Genomic DNA, 21499 nt, shown 5'->3' with positions numbered 1-21499 from the left:
CCGGGACAGGCCTTTTTGGAGCTACACCCCCTGATCTTTGCCCTCTGGACCATTCGTGAAGGGGTATTAAAAAATGAAAGGGTACACCTCAGGGAAAACTAGGTTGAGTAGGCAAGTATCATTGCAAGTACCATTTCTCCAACATTCACATTTTTACCCTTTCACTGCGTAGATCATGGATTGCCGCTACCTTCCTCGTGCTATGATGGTCACAAACAGGTTCTGTATGCATTAACTACTACATGTGTGTAGCACGGTAGAAAATGCATGGTGCAGTAAAGGGGTTAACAGGCTGAAGGCTAAATAGTATTCCAATGACCCTATTCAACATGGGCATCAACCTTGGGATCAAAAGAAGAAGGTGGCGGAGAGAAGACCACTGTGCAGCTCTGCAAACCTCTACAATAGGCATGCCTCGAGAGTGCTGCCATTGTAGCCCTGAAACTAACGGAAGGAAGTCAATACTTTCAGGCAATGGTTTATTAGACTAATGTGTAACACTAAGGCGCAACCATCAAAAAGAATGGACATTAGATCGAGGTTTTGGAATCCAAGGCTTGGCCAGGATCCAAAGCAAATGCCAGGGTTTTCTAGTTACCAAAGATCGAGAAAATGTGAAAAGTCTTCTGATGAAGATTTTATAAAGTCGCAGCTTCCCATAGGATGTAGGTGGCGTAGGATAAGACGTTCAATTATCTCCTGGTTCAATAAAAAACCTAAAACAATCTTAGGCACAACACTGAGCAATCTGCACAGGACTACCTTGCAGAGAAAAAGAGTACACAGTTCATCATATGGAGATCCCAGCTTACTTATTCTTCTCACCGACATGATGGCTAAAACAGCATTGCAGTTATGGGGGTGAGACCGTCCAGGAAATACAATTGTGCCCAACACAAAGGACAGCTGAAATTAGAAAGTTTTAGGATAACACTTCTAGGATCCACTGGCTCCAATGGATTGTGGTGCAAACATTGATCATATAATGTTTGTTGATTCAATAGCTGCTTCCTTCACATGAGCATTACATTATATTTGGGCATTTATTGAATGAAGCACCAATATAGTCTTGTGGTACTAAAGACCCGCAGAAGAGCATAAAACAAGCTTCATGATATAAAAGCAAATTTTCACATCCTTGTTCCTAGGAGCTTAAGGGACAGCGTTCCGGAGGAGGGCAGCCAGATCAAAGAAGGCATGAACTCCAGTCCTAGCCTTGCTGTTAAGTGGTACAGGAACAAAACATGACAAAATAACAGCCTGGTTAAAGGAAGGTGTGATGAATGAAGCAAAGTCACTTGAATTATTTTAGTCAACAGAAAAAAGTGGTTTAGAAGGAATCGGGTAGAAGTGTTTTGAAGTCTATGCAGTCTGAAGATGGGCGTGAGAGAGACTAGGGTAGATACTGTTGCCAATGTCTTTTGGCTTTCCATTTTTTTCGTTTTTTTATTTGTGGATTTACTTGAAATTACATGGTCTGTGCTGTTTAATTTCCATGGTATTCTGATTTAGCTTTCTCCATTTTCAGAAAAGCCCTGATGAAGGATAGCGAAGTATCTGAAATGCATAGGCCGCTTTGTTCCGTTTTCCTGTTTTCATCCGTCTTAAACTCTGATTACCAATGAAAGTAGGCATTACTTAACTAATAGTGCGATTTAATACTTATTATACCTTGCCTGGAGCGCAGACGATGTGTGAGCACACACTATAGCTAGTTCGCTTTAGTAATTTGTTACAATCAGATCACCACTGGAGTTACTGTAGTGCTCCTGATACAGTGCTTGCATTGTCCAAGGATTCTGACTGTATAATCTACTATTGCCATTTCATGGTGCCTACTCACCTCTGTTCTTTATTTAGCACAGGACTGCATTGCAAAATCTAAGGATTTGATCAAATACAAGGCTCCACTTGAGAGTTCATGAGACTGTATACGATTTTGGTAACAAAGGCGATATGTTGAGAGCAGTTCGGCAGGGATCTGCCTAAGAGGGAAGAGGAGAACTAAGCTAGTGCTCCGACAAAGCCTCTGGCATGCTGGAGGCATAATTGGCGACATGGCCCACAGTGTTTAATGCTGCTGAAGTCGATTAAGGTGCCAATTTACTTGTTTGCATGGAGCATCGAACAGAGTCAGGCAAAGAAACGAGAATACATTCAGTAGCAGGGAAACAGCATGCTTGTTCATCATCAAGTTGATTAAGTGATTTAAAGACAGACTGCAGGTGAGCGAGTGGAATTTGTTAGTGAGGGGCACTGCAGCAACTTACTCAAAGTGGGGTGTATCAATGCAGAACAGGGGGAACCTTTAGGGAGGCGAAGGCATAGAAGGGCGCAAACCTTACTGAGATAATCAACTTATGCAGACAACAAGAGACAAGACATTTCTTTGCAGAGAATGCTGTGCAATTGTAGTGGGGGAAATCGGGAAGAAAGCAAGAAACTTTTGGGACAGCGATAAGGCCATTGAAAAATAGGAGATATCTATAGGCAGTGATGATCTAGTCAGAAAAACCTTTGGTAGGTGAAGACGCTAAGAAAAAGGAAGAAGAGGAAAAGGGCTCTTGCTAATGGTGCAACATGATCTCTGGAGGAGTTGCAGTCTCAGATTTAGGATAATAGTCTGGAGTGCCCGGGGATCTGACCTTGGTCTTTCCCAAGCCAGTTTGACAATCATTAACAATGTTAACAAGTTATGCCTTTTTGCCTGATCACGTAGGCTCAGGACTGCCTTGCACCTCAGGTGTAGACCTGGTAGGCTCTTTGCCCTCGGACATGCCAGTAGTGCCTTTATCACTGCGTTTAGGTGCCCCCTCAGGGATAAGCCTGGTATCAGAGCAAAGCTCTTCAGGAACTGGCCCGGTATCAGAGCTGCATGGCCCCTGAGCTAAGGGACCAGGAGGAGCAAAGCCCCTCAGGAACTGGCCAGGTATCAGAGCCACGTGGCCCCTCAGCTAAGGGACTGGGACGATCTGTGGACCCCCTGCGCTGGTAGCTAACTGAGCCTCGGTACCCTTGCTGGCAACAGAGCCTACTGTGCCTCTCCCGCTAGGTCGCTTCCCGGGAAGTAGTCACCTTTGAGGCATGCTTTCAAGAACAAGATACTTCCCTTATTTCTTTATGTGGTCTGGAGGAGATCTGGCAAACAGCTCTCTCCACCTCGCCAGCCAGTTCGTCAGAGACCGGGGTGTAAGTGCGTTGCACACTGTACAGCCTTCTCAGCCATTGTCTTCGCCTAGGCACCGGAAGCAGAGCGCGTGTGGGTCTGACGTAGGGAAAGAACCATCACAGGCCGGGCAACTACGAAAAAACCCTTTGCGGCCGACATGAGCCAGGGAGGGGCGAGACATGAGTGGACGGTGTACAAAACAATTCTGAAGAAGAAAATGAAATAAAGATAAAATTACTGGGACAAATATCCTTAGGGAAGACTAAACACGCGTGTAATTACCAGCCACCAAAGGCCTCAACCACAGCGTTGGTGAGGCAGGTCCGGTTGCCACGGAAAAGAGGTCTGAGGTGTGGGGCCAGTGGGCAGAATCAGGGAAGCACACACTCCTGTGGCCGTGGCCCACCCGCAGTTAAATTTAATGGGAAAGATGTTTTTTCCAGGTGAAACAGGTTCATTTCCCGTCCCTAGTGAGTGACGCCGATACAGTCTGGAGGAAAGGGGGATGGACATAGGAGTTTAGACATTGACATAGTGGGACTGCTGGAGCCAACTAGTAGAGGGTGCAAATCTCAGTAGTGGTGGACTATGCCACTTAATACCCCGAAGCATTCCCATTACAGGGAATCGCCACACAAAGTATGCAATGTGCTCATACCTTTCATAGGATGCGTCGGTATACGTAAAGAAATTGTGATGGACCAAGGAACCAATTATAGCTCCACAGTGAAGAAAAAGGTTTACCAGGTTCTTCACATCAGACATCTGAAGACTCCAGTCTACCATCCACAGACAGACAGATTTGTGGAGAGATATAAACAGACGATTAAACGGATGCTCAGGAAGTCAATAAGGCCAACAGACCACAACTGGAATCGCATTATACCCCTGATTGTAATGACTCTACAGAACAACCCACAGTCAGTCACTGGTTAGCCCCCTGCTGGGAAGGAATCCAAGAACCCTTCTGTATGTACTCAAAGAAGAGTGGGAACACTAACCATCCAGTGAGATCACAATTACTCAATACGCACCAGAACAAGCCCAACACGTGGAGAGATAGCCCACATAAATATTCAAAAGGCTCAAAGAATCCAAGAAACCCATTATAACAGGGGATCATGGCGGCAAACCTTCCACACAGGGGATTAAGTGATGGTGTTGTTGTCCACCTTGGAGAACACACTATTGGCAACATGGAGAGTGCCTTACACCACAGACAAGGCCGTAGGGCCAGTTACCAGGTGCGACAAGAAGACAGGATATATCCTGTCCAGACATATCATGCGAATCTACTCAAACAGTGGCATGCCCAGCACAAAACATATCGCTGCTAAGGGGGGATACCCCAGAACTGGCAGAAATGCACCATGAAAACACCAACGTTAAGGCGTAAACATAAATCTACAATTGGGATACCAGAAAAGGAAACAATTGGACAAGGCACTTCAAAAATCCCAGGACATATTCACCACCCAACCAAGGAAAGAAAAGGGAGGCGATGCACAGCACAAAGACCATACCAGGACAAGAAGTCCAGCTATGGCTGTACAGAATAACCATGGCACAGAAAACTGCTCCAAGTAAAGAATTCCAATGTACTTTGAAAATGGGAATCAAGCCCTCCAATAGAGAGTGGTGCTCCCCAATAGTGCTGGTACCAATACCAGACTGGAGTAACAGGTTTTGCATGGACTTCAGATTGTTGACCAGCATATCCTTGTTTGACGCATATCCCATGCCGCGAATAGAGGATCTTTTGGAAACACTTTGGAGAACCACGTACATCACTACCATCGATGTTACAAAATGATACTGGCAGATACCTACAAAAGAAGAAGACAAGGAAGACAGTCTTCACCACCCCTGGTATATATCAACTAACATTCTTGCCTTTCGGGTTGCATGGCGCCCATGCGACTTTCCAGATAATCATGAATAAAACCTTGAATCGTCACCAAGATTACCCAGCAGCCTACCTGGATGACATATTGTGTACAGTCTGGATTGTGAGAGTCAGCTCTACCATGTGGGACAGATTCTGGAAGTGCTGCCCAAAACAGAACTTAAAATCAACCCCAAGTAGACAACCATGGGAGCCTCCCATACAAAAAAATCTGGCCTGCTATGTAGAGAACAGTGTGTTGCAGCCTTGATAAGCCCTCTGTCAGATACCTTTACTTGCGTATCCCTAAGAGGTTTGTGCTTTTCTGTTTGTAGGGTACTACAGGAGGTTCATACCACATTTTGCCACACTAGCTGCACCACTGACTGACTTATTGAAGACTAGACTGGTAAACGACCATGGGGTTAGACAAAGCGAGGAGTGCATACAAAGCTCTTAAAATGGAGCTGGGCCATAAGGCAGTCTGTCACTGCACAGTGTCTTCTGCCTGGCAAAAAAAAAGTTACTAGCAACGTTGTAACATTCTGATCCCATCTGTACCCTCTTCGCCATTGATCCAGGACACATCGTATGTCCTAGTGAAAAGCATAGATTGGTGGCACTGGGCAATCTTACCTCCCTGCCGCCAACTCGCTAATCGTTCAGATCTCATTTTGCTGCTAAGGCATCTGGATCACAGGACTGCCCTCACCACTGAATTTATCTCATGAAACTGCTTCTTTGTGAAGCATAATATCTTCCCATAATATACAGACATATCGAACAAAGTAAGAACATCCGCTACAAGCAGCTCCAGCTCCGTAAGGTCACAGCGTGGATGGTGAAACAAAGAACTAAGGCGTGAGAAGCAAAAGGAAAACGGGGATTTAAACTTACGTATTCCTGTGTGAAGTCTATAAGGTTCTGTAAATCGATGTCATCTCGATAGGCCCGGATGTTGTTGTTGATGAAAAAGTAGAGCTGATCTTTGAGCCAGTCTTTGAAGACAAAGGCTAGCACTCCGGCCGTAAGCTCCAGGAAGAAAATAATGCCCAAGAAGACAGAGAACTAAAAACAAAGCAACAGGACACGTACAGGGTTACTTAGAGCCGCTCAGACATGTTGCGGAAAAGGATTTGCAGGGGGAATCTAGCACACAAAAAAGTGATACAGTACTTTTTCCAAATAGAAGGGTACTTTGTAAACCAACAACATAACTCAAACATCAATACACAATGGTCTCTCTTGTATAGTCTTATTTTTAACTATACGCTGGACTGTGGCCAGCACATCGGAGTGCAACAGCTTGCCATGCATGGGCCTTCATTCGAACGGAATCCCAAGGGAATCTGTCGCCATAAATATCCACAGTAAAGAAACATGCTCCGAGGGATCATTGTAATGTTAATAAATGGCTGCTGATGGCCCGCCACCAGCCAACCGCCTGCGGTTCAAAAACTAACGCTCTCGCCCACATCTCTATGTACTGAGAAGGAGTTCGGGGAATGGTTAGCCTTGAATTCTGTCGCGCTCAATACATCTGGCATCAATTAATAACAAAACAGCACTGCGCCCCAAGGGGCCTGGTGTTATTCTTGATGCTTTGTTCGTTTTTGTTTTGTGCATTACTTGTAATGTCACAAACAAGCCAAGCAATGAAACTTACAAGCTACATGGGATCAAAGCAAAATCTGTTGAACAAGCGAATCACACTAACGGAGGTACAACAGAGATTTGTCTTTTCAACCCCTTTGCATCCCCCGCTTTTGGTTCTGAACATGGAGGGAATGGAGGGAATATCTTCAGGTATTGATTTAAACTATCACAGAAAATTGCCCCCGATGCCTGAACGCAATCAGTTTAACGGAGAACAACAATCGAATCAGAGAGGTATGAGGAGGTTATGATCGAGAGATCATGGATACCGGCTGACATTTTTTTATATCGCTCGGTGAGGTAGGAAGGGGAGCAGCCAGACAGGATTAGTTACCACTTTGTCCCGCATTCTCACATCAGTCTTGACATTATGTGGTCAGTCATAAAAGGTTTCAGCGGTGCCGCTTGGCTGTGGGTAGAACTCACCTGGCATCCCACCCACAAAACTACTGTGAGGCAGACACCACACAGGACTCTGAAGAACCATGTGCAACTGTTGCAAATGTAGCACACTGCAAAACACAGGTGGTACGAACAGTACGTCTGCAACACAGAGGCAGTTCTGTGGGTCCCCCAAACCCAGACAGCGGGTCACACCGTTGCGTGCCAGTACAGAGACTGAAACTGCAGTCAGACCGGGCCTGCTCGAAGAGTGCGGGACAAAGGAATGATTTATGTGGGAACGAACAGCTGTGTTTTCACATTAGAAGAATGATTAGATAGGGTTCGTTCTAAATGTTCAGTGAACTATACAGACACCCATGCCTTTGAACGGCCAGCGTGCAATGTGTTTCAATGGACAATGACTGAGCAGAGCTGGAACTTTCCTCAGCACAGAGCTCTGAAACCCCACAGCCATGCTATATGATAGGGCATTTATAGTGCACCTGTACACAAGTGTTTCCTCGGCCACCACCTTTGCAATGCGTTTGCTCGTTTGTCAGCTCAAATTGAATCCTCGTATTGCAAACCATGCTTCCTGTGAATTGTTCTCCTATACGTAATATTGAGTTGTTTTTCAGACTTCCTGTAACCTGGAAGAGGAGGAGGGTGCCCCTCCTTTGACCAGATACTGCCCTGAATGTTCCCTTTGCATATGTGTATTTTTTTATTCAATACATTTTATCAAAACAATGTTATAAAACATTATGTAACTTCGTCTCATTGTTTCTTCACTAGCTTTTCTGTCACAAACCGGGTCAAATGTACCATTATTGCACCCACACTTAAGTTTTCCGTACTCGATTACTCTTTCAGGAATCCATATGTACCTGTCCTTGGTATGATTGCAAGTCCTTGAAAAGATGAGCCAGGACTGGTCTGGCATACCTTCTGTGCCCGTCCAAAGCCTGTTGCTACATCACCCTGCGCGTCCAAGACCCTGTTTGCGAGCCTGCTTTTTCATCCGGTTATGCTCCGAGCTAGACCTTGTCCCGTTGCCTTGCGGCTAGGGGTTTTGGCCCTACGTGTCCAGTCCTATGCAGAGTTAGCTGTATCCCTGCTTTGCCGCTGCCAATCTAGAACTGTGGGAGAGCAGTGCCATCTCCAAAGCCGGAAAAGCAAAGCGGCGTAGGGAAGAAGATCTGCTATACTGCCACGACGGCTGAACATCCCGTGAACTGGGGCCCCCCAGCCTCTAAGGAGAAGGTCGTCATGGCTGCCCTTCATCGCCACTTGCCAGCTGCTATCGCTGAAGACCAAAAGGAGAAACAAAGGGTCTCCCGATTGCTGAGGGCCCAGTAGGTTCCCCCCCCCCCCCCCAGACATGTGGTAGAGCTCAGCTCCCGTCTGTCCTACACACAGCAAATGTAACCCCCCGGTCAAATTTGCCCAGAGTACCGTTGCCCTATACTTGGCCAACAAGCACCGTTCACATAACATCCCCCCTCCCCCCCCCCGCACCCACATAGGTCTCCAAATAAGAGTGTAAATAAGTGGAGTTATTGCAAATAAGCCCCAGGTGCTGAGCATCAATAGTGAAGTTGTAGGTGAATAATAAGAGGTAATTGGGTGTGTGGTTCCCACAGACTCTGTTCGTTTGGGAAAATGCGTATGTAGAAATTCAGATCCCTGGAGTAGAACACATTTTGAAGCGGAGTGTCCCTTGCCTACAACATATGAAGCAGTTTCTAGTAAACCGGGATGTTCAGTGACCGTTGTGAAAAAATACAGTGTGTTCTAAGAATTCTTATGTGTGACGTTGAAGTGTTCAGTATTTCATCTGAACAGCTTTGGTTGCCATTGGATACCGAATACACTGCTGATTTGAAACGGTCTACTTCTCCCCCTCCCCCCGATTTACAGGTTTACCAATTGAACGTTATTCTGGCGTGCTGTGTTTTATTTGCACTCATCTTGCATTTTATTTTGCAAATTAATATTTAGTAAAAGTTCTGTCGGGCCTTCGTGGCGTCGGTAATAAATGCCTTCGGTCTGCTTTCATTCGTATGTGTGCTTTAAGTCTTCCATTCCCTCACTTCATTGTCCAGGGGTTCATTGGCTACAGTCCTGTAGCACTGGGTCTTCGTTGCCATTCTATTACCAGAAGGGCACCAAGGTTCCTGGATCCTAGTCCGTGTCATCCCCTCCTCAATGCGTCCCCATTGGCAAGATTTGGACATTAGCTATCCCATGCGCACTGTTGATTCCAAATTGGGAACACTGATCAGGGTACCCCTATTTCATGCAGCGCTAATTTCTAAGAACCCTGGTTGATCCAGGCCCTAACCTCAGTCAGTGCCCTTCAAGTAATCTGCACCCTTTACATAAACGTTTGTCACACTAAGCGTGCCTTATTTAATTTTTCCTCCTTGTCTTTGTTTCTATGCAAGTTTGCTTTGTAAAAGTAGGCTAAAATCTTAGAGCCTGGTAGCCTGCAAACAACTGGTAGCAGAGGCTGTTGCGGTCTCCTTCCCCCAATATGGCTGCCTAAGTGCCCTGGCACATGTGGGAGGAAAGCAAGTCGAAGTAACCTTGCTATAGGAGAAGTACCATGTTTTAAAACCCAGACCTTCTGTCCTACCTGCTGGAGCCATGCGGAGGCAGGCATGTCTCACACACTGCTGTAGCAGGTGCGCCATTTCTAAAGCAATGGGCAACCAAGAGGAAGCGCTGAGGCGTAAAGGGCAGCAGACTGATGCGCAGAGCGTGGGGTTGGTAGAACTGCAGCACTGAGGTAGACAGCACAGCTGGATTCCAAACTTCTAGGACGTGCATTCTAGCCCTCAGGCAGGCGGAAGCCTTCAACGCTGAATCCTAGAGTTCTGCTGTGCATCCACACATAGGAGGGAAAACAATTTATTTTTTTAAAAAAGGATAGTCTTCCTCTTTCTATGCACCATGAACGCAAAAGTAGAGCTCCTCCTACCGCTCCGTTGATCGCCCAATGTCTGAGGGGGGAAAGGAGGACTCCCTGCAAAGGGCCTGCTTCACTCAGTGTCTGAGACTTTAGAAAGCTTTCAGCAGGCCAGACCACTCTTTTAACAGTAAACTTGGTTTGGCTCCTATCGTGTGTGGAATAAGGAAAACGTTTAAACGCCCCCTCCCCCCAGTAGCGTTGCAGCAAAGGGTTTGCATTCATGTGGCGAGCAGATGCCCACGCCGACACAAACCAGATTGCCCTTTTACTTTTTATGATATTTTTGAATTGATCATTTGGTGCTCGAAGGTGCTAAGGTTCTGAAGTGTTGCTTGCCTGGAACTGTGGCGCACAAAGCCTGTGTAGGAGATTTCGTATTTCTGTCACATTAGAAACGAAGAGCTAACCGTTTGTTTTTAGCCTTGCGTTCTTGGTTGGTTGACGGGGACTGCCTTCGTTCCAACAGTATTTTGAGGTTATCACCTCGTTCTAGGAGTTCCGTCTACTTCCCCTGCTTTATGGAAGAAGGCTGCAAATATGCCAATGTGTGCTTGAATGGAACATGTGGTGGTTACTGGGCAATGTAGATGATGCAGGAGGAGCAGAGCCGACTGTGGAAACCACTTAGAGGATGGATATTCGTTGAGCCTAATCTATCCCCATCAAATAATTATGTGGCCCCCGGCAACTGCACAATACCACTGAAGAGAAAGGAACGAATAGTTTGTTGTGCAGGGATTGTAGAGATGTGAACTGGTGCTCGTCGCAAGAAAGGTTCCAAGTTAGGGATCGCTGCATGGCTGACGCGCAGCAGTTACGTGGGAGAGAATCATGAAAGATTCGGCCTTGGTGACGCAACTTAATGGTTGTGGATCTGGGCCACCAGCCGGGCGGCAGCATTAGCCAGCGATGCTCATCATCGGGGTTGTTCTCACATTTCGAGTGGGGGATTCTTTGGTCTACTGCTCCCCAATACACACTCGCCATATGAGAAGGCATGATGGCCAGTTTCCTTCATCACATGTGCCATCAATGTCCATGTGCTCACAGTGGGGGGTTCAGGCACCCAAGTCACACACACATCTGACAGAAATATCACCATCATGGGTTCAAACGCCACATCGTGCCAGTATGTAAGAGGATTCAATTCAGCACTACAGCCAAGTTAACGCCTAGTCTAGAATACTGAATGAAAACCCTTATTGATATATCTTTAGGTCCAGTTCATGCGTTCTGGATGACTACCCCTATATAACACCCCTCTCTTGGAATCCCCCTGACCCCACTGAGCCAAGAAGTAGTTCTGTTTTGCAAGTTTAAAAGGTTTATTTGATAATTTAACAATAGATATATAGATCACACTTATAATAAATTAATAATTGAATATCACCCTTAATCTAATATGATAAAGATTAACAACAGAGAATCTGGCACTAACACACTTCTTATAATCACTAATGAGTGGACATGAAATGGATAAGGTAGCACACTGGTAAATAGGAACAAAAGAAGAAGGTGGTACAAAATGCTTTATAGAGTTCAAATGGATGCAAGGTTGAATGAATGAAATGCAGTATAGAAATACTCAATATGATTTCAACAAAACAATGTAATCACTTTTCGCTGGCAATCCCCTCCCCCCCTTGATGCAAGGCAAGGAAATGGAAGGAAACACACAGTTCTCAGAAATGCAATCAAATGTGATTCAGTTCAATCCCAGCAAGCTTACAGAAAACAGATAGGAGTTTTGAAAACACAGGCCCAAATGCTTTGATAGGTGCTAGCAATGAATGAGAAATATGCTGGAAACGCTCTTAATTCCCTTTTAGAGGTTCAGGATGAGTGGTATCTAGTTAATATTAGTCCAGGCTCACACTAGCAATGATGCAGGGATAGTTAGCAGGTTAAACGAATTTCTGGCAAATGAAATCAGGCAGCAGCAGTTTTTTTACATGTGAAGAAATTGCAAATCGCGGCAAAATTCGCGGATGCGCCGAGCGCTATTACAAAGGAACCGCAAGGACTATCTCTACCGTTTTGGGGTCCTAGGAAAGCCTGGGATCTCAGCTTCCAAATGAAAGTTATTGCAAGTCTCTAGCCCAAACGGTTGCGGAGATATGAGTAATTTAGTAAAGGTCGTTTTTGGTTTTGTAAATTTTAAACGCACACTTTTTCAAAATGACAAATTTTACTAGAAATGACAGGTGACAGATAGGAGGCAGTTCTACTTAGGTTAAATAGATTGAATTATATGAATTTAAACTAAGAGATGTGTTCTGAGTTTTGCTAAGTACTCACAAGAGATTTTGAACAGGAAAGCGACTTGGTCACGATCTTCAGTCTGGTCAGGTCTTTCCGGATTCTGCTCACAGCGCCTGGTCTCTGCTAGGCACAGCACTGCTTTCTCTCTGGTCTGGTCTCTGCTAGGCACAGCACTGCTTTCTCTCTGGTCTGGTCTCTGCTAGGCACAGCACTGCTTTCTCTCTGGTCTGGTCTCTGCTCTGGATAGATTGAAGTCTCTAGTTTGGCTTTCTGGAGTTTGATGGAGGTAAGTATGGATTTTTCCGGCAGGGCTTCCAGCGGCAGATGAAATTGAATGTCTCTATGTGTCCTGACTCTCTGCTTTTATCTGTTTCTTGAGAATGGGTGTGTGTGTTGCATCACTAGACTTGCCCCTCTCATTCGTCATTGGTCAAATTTTCATTCCTTACTTGATTGGGGGAATGAAATGAAGTGTCATCATGATGAGGTCTGTTTATGATACAGAGAACCCACCCCTGTCAACTTTACACATAATCTATATCTGACCTAAAAACATATTTGCACAGGTACACATTTGTTTAAAATTCCATATACATGGTGTGGCTGAATTTAGCCATGTCTATGTCCAAATCTGCTCATTCTAGGAGCTCGCATTCAAAGAGGGTACATAATTGACTTTTTAACTGCTTTTTCAATTTCTGACATGGACCCAACTTTACATACATGTGCGCAGGGGGTATGGACATTAATTGATGAAGTTTCAGATTTTTAACATGCACACATTTAGAGTAATATCCACTTTTCCGCTAAAACCTCCCCGAACATACCACCGGTTCCTACCACGTCTTAAACTGTGGGCAGAAAAATCACAAGAATTATGGTATCATTTATAAAATTTTCACATGTCCACTCTATGAGTTATTCATCTTTTTAAAGTTATGTTCTGGCCCCAAAGGGGTGTGGTTTACCCTCAGCACAAGGTTGAATTTCTGGTTCTTTCCAGTTCTGCCAAGCCAGCTTGCTCTCACAGGCAGTGCTCCTCCCAGCTCCTGCCAAGAGGAAGCTACAATTTACGACTGCGGTAATAAAAACCTTTGCCTGAGTGAAGAGGGCTTTGTTCACTCTCTTGCAGAGCACAGATAATTCAATTATCAGATAGATGGCATATCCTTAGCTTGGGCAGCAAAAGGAAGGTTGGCCTGGGAACACAGTGGTGACTCAAGTTTCACTCCTGATGGGTAGTTGCTAGGCAAAATCAAGTTCCTTAAGCCAGACCTTCAGCTAACTTTTGTTGCTTTTAAAATAACTTGTAATTTTACACATGCAGCTAGAATGCTGATTCTAAGTGCAAAACTATGACATTTCAACAGTTACAAAGGCATGTGACACCAAACATAGGTCACTCATTTAATTTAACATTTTCGATTTTGGTGGTTTTAAATCCAGTTGCAGTTAGGCTTAAGCTGCTGACTCCATAGCATTTTTGTTATAAGCATTGTTTTTGGGCTCTTCATTTCCCAGATTTTGTAGGCACACAAAACTCCATTCTGCCAAATGTCTGCTGGTGTTCAGTGAATATTTTGCACATGTTGCAAGGTTTGAAATAGGCATTTTGCTTGCCTTCAGAAAAACACACAGTGGGTTTTAAAACGCCGGCTTTTGGATAGTGGTGAGTACTGGTACTGCACCCATTTTTGGGATTTTCTTGGATTAATGCATTCTAAACAGGAATGGTTCTTACATGGTAGTAAATCCTTGCTTAACATTGTTTTGATGGGGCTCCTTACAGTAAGATGGTTATGTGGAACCCCACAAAAAGGGTTGAATCTTTAAAGTGGTCCAATGAGTCACGATTTCAGCAACTTTTTGACATCAGTAAAAGTGGATTTTGTTAACAAAGACCTTTCTTTACCCTGGTGGGTGGCAAGTTAGGTAACCATTTTGGTGTGCGCACAACTGCGCAGCTTTCCTGGATTTCGGCGCACATGTGGGTTTTCCGCCATCTTGAATTTCCTAAGCCCACAGCACCAAATGTTGTAGCAGGGTAGCTTAAACGTGGGTCAGGACACCCTACAAGCCCCCCCACGTGACTGCACTTTGAGTTTGGGTCGATGGGGAGTCGCGTGCCCAAGGGTTTTGACCCACGCACCGGTCTGTCCGCATAATCTTCTTCCTCTTCTGTAGATGGCACAGTTCAGCATCTTCTTCTCCATCCGGTCAGATCGATCAGTTCTCCTCGCCGGTCCTGATGGGAAGATTGGGCGGTACCCCGGGCCCGTTGCGTCTCTGCTCCCGGTCTCCGGATCGTCCTCCTTGGCCCGTCTCCAGGTCTTCTTTCTCCTAGGACGACAAAGGAAGAGCGGCAATACCTACTCAGACGTCTTTCCACCACTGTTGAGATAGTGGGGCAGCATATGCATTTTATCATCACGAAACATTACATTCTTATTTTGAAAAAATAAAAACAGCATCACTAGAGACAGTTTCATGTAAATCACAATATTTTAGAGACTAGATGTGGTAGGTTTTATGATTGGAACTGAATTAGTCTGATACAGTACCCGCTAGGATTCCAGAGGATTCCTCCAGTTGTTGCAGAGTGTGCCTGGGATGGCAACATTGCAACTGGTTTATGTGGACCCACTTGTCTTCCCCCGCTGCCAAAGGACCTTTGGGGATGTGGATTTTGTAGGCCACAGGGGAGATCTTGTCGATGATCTCAAATGGTCCCTTCCATGTAGGCAAAAATTTGCGCTGCTTGGCCTGGTTCCTTTGGAAGTTGTATAGATAGACCCGGTCTCCCACCTGATATTCCTTCCTGGAAGTCTTCAGGTCATAGTGGGTCTTCATGCTATCAGCCGATCTTTCTAGATTCCGCTGAGCATAAGCAAAAGCATGTTGGAGGTGTTTCCTTAAATTCTCTACATACTCATGAGTAGTGGAGGCATTTATCAGTGTCTGCTCTTGGGTCCTGTAGAGCAAATGCTGAGGAAGCACCATCTTGCGCCCAGTCATCAATTCAAATGGTGACATTTTGGTTGCAGATGAAGGGGTAGATCTGATGGCCATTAGGACCAGAGGTAATCGGATATCCCAACTTGGCCCAGAATCTGCCACAAACTTCTTTAATATGCTCACAATTGTCCGGTTATATCTCTCTACTGCCCCAGAAGAAGCTGGTCTATAAGCAATATGCAGCTTTCTCTTGACCCCCAGTATCTCCCACATCTTTGTCATTACTTCACTGGTGAAGTGGCTACCTCTGTCTGACTCAATCCTTTGAGGTAGACCAAAACGGGAAAAGATGTGGTTAATCATCAAGGCAGCTGCCGTTTCTGCCTTGCAGTTTGGGGCTGGGAGACATTCCACCCACTTGGTAAACAAGCATGTCACGGTCAACATGTACTTATTCCCCCTAGCCGAGCGAATCACAGGGCCTACAAAGTCGATTTGTAAATCTGACCATGGCAGTGTCATTCCCCTCTTTTGTAAAGGCGCCCGGTGTGTGAGGGATGATGGCTGAAATTGTGCACACACAAGGCAACCCTTCAGGTACTGGTCGAGGTCCTGCCCCATGTGTGGCCAGTATGCAACCTCTCTTAAGATTTCCAATGTTGTGTGAAACCCCCTATGACCGGCAGTGGCCGCATCATGGGCGTGACTTAACATCAGGCTTCGGAATGAGGTAGGAACCACCCACTGATCGTGGCCAGCTTTGGATTTCCTTACCAACAAACCGTCTTGGATCCGGAACATTTTGGGACATTTCATCAACACTCTTAGGTCCTCTTTCCCAATGTAATCGGTATCCGTCAGGGGAAAGTTCTCAGGGTCCTCAAGGTGCTGGTAAAATTTACCAATTATTGGATCCCCCTTCTGAGCGGTAATCAAATCAGCATCAGGGGTCTCCTTACTCCATTGTGCAATTGAAAGGTCGTTGTGAGCATTGGCCTGGGACCTAGTGATAGCAGTGACCTGGATTTCCCCCAATAGGGACTCAATCTCAATTAGATCCCCTTGGATGGCCCCGGTTTTGGCCAGCTGATCAGCTAAGTCATTTCCAGTTTTGTCTGGTCCCTCTACTTTGGAATGACCCTTGATCTTTTTCCAATAGATGGTCATCTCATTCGAGTTGACCAGATCATCAATGTTTTGGATCAACTTCCCATGTTTCAAGGGTTTGTTGTTAGCACATAACATGCCTCTGGTTTTCCAATTAACCAGGTGTTCCACGAACCCGTTCCGTACATAATCCGAATCTGTGATTATGACCAGTTCGTGGAGTTGATGTTGGACAGCAGTGAGGATGGCCTGATGCACAGCCATCAATTCTGCCACCTGACTACTTCGGGGACCAATTTTGAATCCGGCGGAGGGTTCTGGGGACTCATTCACCCATGCATTCCCTACGCCGGCCACCAGTTCTTTCTCCCCGTTGTTGTCGACATGGTAAGAGCATCCATCCACATACACAGTGGGCATTCCCTCACACTTGTCTTCTTCAAAGACTTTGTGGGGGGAATTAAGGTATGCCTCCATGTTGTCCTTTATTTTTAGACTTTCGTCCTCGAGACAGTTTTCTCTGGCACAATCATGCAAGTCAGCCAGACCTTGCGCGAGGGGACTCTTCTTGTTTTGGCCATATCTGACCTCCACAGGAAAGCCTTGCATTGACAGAATCCAGGAAGTAATTCGGGAATTACTCACATTTCCGGCCCGGATTCTGTCACTTTGGAGATATTGCAGAGGCTGGTGTGGAGTCTCCACTATGATGTGTTCCCCCTGGATAAACGGGCGGTAATTCTTCAATGCCCACACCGTTGCCAGGAGTGCCTTCTCACAATCGTTGAATTTTTCCTCCACAGAGGATAAAGTTTTGCTCGCATAGGAGATTACTTTATTGACCTTGTCATGCTTTTGATATAATACTGCCGTCAAGCACGTACTAGAGAACCCGGTCTCCAGGAAGAACTCCTTGTTTCTGACCGGGTAAGCTAGGCAAGGCGCTTGTGAGAGGCTTCTTTTGAGTTGTTTTACTGCCTCGGCTTGTTCTGGACCCCATTCCCACTTGACCCCCCCCTTCAGGAGATGAATCAGGGGTCTGGTGATCTCTGCGTAGCCCTCAATGAACTTTCTGCTGTAATTAGTCAGTCCAAGGAGGCTCCTTAGTTCCCGCAGGGTTGTGGGGTCTTTCAGTTTCTGAAGGGCTTCCACTTTCTTTTCCTGGGGACACAGACCCTGAGGAGTAATCTCATGCCCCAAGAAATTAACACGGGTTCTACACCACTGTGCTTTCTGAAAGGAAAGTTTTGCTCCGGCGGCCCTCAACTGTGTCAGAACATAACGGATCTCCGCTATATGTTCCTCCCCAGATGAACTTTTGATGAGGACATCATCTACATAAGCCAGGTTACCCCTTGCACCCAGGTCGGGCATGGCCTTATGTAGGAAAATATTGAACTCATTACCGGAGTTAAGGTATCCGAAGGGAGTCCGGGTCCATGTGTACTGCTGGCCCCCAAAGGTAAAAGCCAGTTTGTATTGGTCCTCCCTACTGACAGGCACGGTCCAGTACCCATTGGTCAGGTCTATTGCAGTGAATACCTGTGACCCCTGGATCTGGGCCAGCCCTTGGTCAATGTAGGGCAGAGGCCATCGGGAAGTATGGACCCGTTTGTTGAGCTCCCTGAGGTCAGCGCAGAGTCTCCACTGGCCGTTTGGCTTCAATATTCCCAGCACCGGATTATTGAAGGTGCTGTGGACTGGACGGATTATTCCCCGGGACTCAAGGTTCTTAATTATTTCAGTAAGGGACTCCATTGATGCGAGAGGCAAGCGATATTGCTTCACAAACACTGGAGTCATGCCAGGGTCCGTGGGGATTGTTGTGGTGTGGATGTCGGTGCGACCACAGTCATATGAGTCTACCGCAAAGAGATCTTGGAAATCCAAGAAAACTTGTTTCAACTTTTGCTTTTGTTCCAGAGTCACACAGGCATCAGCTAGGTTGACTCTCTCTTCCACCATCTGCCTGAAGCCTGGAAAGACTTCTGGTTTGGCTATCTCCGCGGCCTCCTCCAGCTGGGTGGAGAAGTCCCTGGTCAGAGTGCTGATTTGGACCGGAGGCTTCAGGTGGGAAAGGCAGCCCTCATGGACCTGGAAAATCACCTCATCCCTCCTGAAGTCACACGTCACATCTTCCTTACCATAGGGGCAGGAAGTGTACACCAGGAAGTTCCCCCCCATGCCGGGTAAAAATCCTGTCTGGTGTTGTATCGTCCTCCCTGTCACTGTCAAAACAGTCCTTGGGGATTGGTCCTAACAGTTCATTTACAAGATCAATGGAGAAATGTCGGTCATCAACCGCCATTCCAATAATGGTGCCTGCGGCTAGAGTAATACTCTTTAAGTCGCTGTTATCCACCTCTATTGGAATGGTGTCATGTTCTATGTTGACTAATGGTGTTGGGTTTACCCCCAACCCTTGCTGTTGGAGAGAAGCATTTAGATGTATGTAAGCATCAGGGTTTTTCAACTCTTGTCCCCTTTTAACTTTCACTTCCAGGGAGAATTGTCGGGTCCTTTCTGGGATGGTGACTTCCTCTTTAACCTGAATTTCAACTGCATACGGTAGCAATTGAGCTGACCTAAATGCTTTTTCTGGATCATCAAAGCCCATGGGATTATCCGCTAATCGGGACCAAGCTTTGAAGTTTATTAGGTCCAAACTAATGGCAAAGCGATTGAGAATGTCACTGCCTAAGTAAAAGGCGGCAGTGACGTCTCGCACGACCCAACAATTATGGACTATGCTCTTGTTGCCAATGGAGATTTTGAGCATACACCTGCTTGGCAGGAGATGTTTGGAATTAGGTGCTTCCAGGTCCATTTCCCATTTGTCTATCAGTTTGAAGGTGGGAATGGCTGGATCTTTTGGGAGTTGGCGAAACATGGCTTCGCTGATGAAGCTCTTACCGTTGTTCACACACACTCGAGCGAGAACAGAGTCCTTCCCATCATTTAACTGAACCGGGATGAACAACTGCTCTCCAATTTGCTGAATATCAGCCAGGCTCTGAGCTGATTTCACATCTTTCTGGACTATAGGAGTGGGAGTTTCAGATTGTGGATTGGTATAGAATTTCAGAGTGTTTCCTTCCAGCGTGGAATACCACTTTAGACTGCAAGGAAGGTTGATTTTCAGAAATAGAGAGGACCCCCCATCACCAGTCTGTTGTCCTACTGCTATTACTGTCACGTCTGGAATTTGGCTATTCTGGAAGTGAAATTCTACTTGGTCAGATTTTTGTTCAACCATGTGGCAGGTGCCGTTTAAACTAACATGGTTGACACTCTGTTTTAATTTTATGGGTCGGCTAGTCTGAGTCCAGAGGACCTTGTTTACGCAATCTATTAGGGGTGACAACCTTCTCAGGAGGTCATTCCCTAGTAAACAAGGGGTGCCCTCTGGGGTCACAACTATGACCGGGTGTTTCAACTTATGTCGCCCAATTTTAATGTCCAAGTCTGCAGTCCCCTCAACGGGAATTTCCTTCCCGTCAAAGTTCTGTAGTTGTCCCGGAAGAGAGGTGAGAGGAATTTGGTAATCCTCTCCCCTTCCTGCATTCAGTTCATCAAAGGCCCTTCTGGACAGAAGGGTAGCTTGAGATCCAGTGTCCACCAGTGCCGAGATTGTACCCTGCCCCTGTACTTGTACCGGGGCATAATATCTTCCCTCCTTCTCCTCAAGGGGGCACAGATAATGTACATTTTTGGACAACTGGTGGGCTAATTTTCTGGTTTTGGACATCGCTAGCGAGGAGATTTGGGCAGAATTCTGTGGAGAGTCTTGGGAATCTGAAAGAAAAAGTTGGCAACTGGAGATCAGAGCCATTGTGGGTTCCCCTGGTTCCGGTTCTGGGCTGCCCCCCCCTTTTTGGAGGCAGTCCCCAGGATGGGTTTGAACCAGGGGATTTTCTTGCTGTTGGTTCTGGGATGAGATGGTGGGCGGCGGTAGCTCAGTCTCCACATCTCCCCAGTCTGGATTTGCATCCCTAGGGACCCATTTTTCTTTGGGAGGAGTTCCCCCCTCTCTGAAGGAGAAGATCCTTTTCCCAGGATCCTCTGAGGATCCCTCTCCCTCAAATTGGAAGATCTGTACCTCCTCCTCAAACTGAGTCTGTTTGGGTCTTTTGTTTCTCCTACCCCCCCTCTGCTCCTTAGGAGGCAGACTTTCAGGGGCAAGAGATTTCGTTTCCGGTTCCTGGGTTTCCAGGGGCTGTTTACAAGTGAGGAAGGAAGCTTCCTCCAAGGCTTTACACCCCCCTTCCCTTTGTGCCTCCTCCCTGGGAACCGGTGATTTATCGGGGTGCTGCCCCCGTCATTGTTCTGGAGCACCAGGTCCAGAGTTGGGTGCGTTCTGCGCCGGCATGCTGATCTGAGGGTTCTGCTGTGCCCTCAGTATATGACCCATATCCCGCGCCATGTTTTGAACCTGGCGCTCTAACTGGGAAACCCGCTCAGGCTGATACAGGGCCCTGTTTTCTCCCCTGGGCTGATCCCGGGAAGGGTAGCTGTCCCTCCTCTGGTAGTACCCCTGGTTGGGAAGATTTTGGTACCCCTCCACCCTTGGCCTCCCCTCTCCCGGATTCAGTGGTCTGGGCTCAGGGAATTGAGGAAAGAAGGATGGATGATTTTGGGGTTGGAAGTCGGGTGGATATCTGGGGAAAAAGTTCTGCCCAGGGTTTGGTAAATTTCTGCCCTCCTGTGGGAAGTTTGGAGGGAAGTTCCCTGGGTTAGGTGCTTGGCTGGATCCCCCCCCTTGGGCTGGAGGAGTCCACACATAACCCAGGATGGGTCTGTTACCTTTGTAGCGAGGACTTACATAGTCAGGAGAGCGAGGGACCCCATTTGTGGGGCTGCCTCCCTGGCTCCCTGTCTGCGACTGGCCCGAGGACCTTCTGGGCCTAGCATTATTAGGTGCAGGTAGGTTTTTAGGCCCCCCCATCTCCAAATCCAAAACGGGGGTGACCTTTACCTCTGCCACCTTGGCAGCAGCAGGGGTGCTGTTGGCTTTGGGGTTTTTCTGGGCATTGCTTTTATTTTCTATGGGCTTCTGCACCTCATAGATGCGGGTAGCCTGTTCAATGACCCAGTCTAAAGATCTTTT

General features: G+C 46.5%; 1 protein-coding gene across 1 annotated transcript in view; it reads right to left on the bottom strand.

Annotated features, from left to right (window-relative positions):
* Positions 1-21499, bottom strand: part of TSPAN5 (tetraspanin 5) — a 482577-nt gene that overhangs the window by 55122 nt on the left and 405956 nt on the right. Inside the window, exon 4 of the mRNA XM_069630543.1 lies at positions 5952-6122. Coding sequence (XP_069486644.1) covers positions 5952-6122 — 171 coding nt within the window. The remainder of the gene's footprint in view (positions 1-5951; positions 6123-21499) is intronic.

This window comes from Ambystoma mexicanum, chromosome 6q (genome assembly GCF_040938575.1).
Source record: "Ambystoma mexicanum isolate Mex_15411 chromosome 6q, UKY_AmexF1_1, whole genome shotgun sequence".
In the NCBI taxonomy this organism is placed as follows: domain Eukaryota; kingdom Metazoa; phylum Chordata; class Amphibia; order Caudata; family Ambystomatidae; genus Ambystoma; species Ambystoma mexicanum.
The sequence above is the reverse complement of the archived record's forward strand: the minus strand, read 5'-3'. Positions and strand labels throughout refer to the sequence as shown.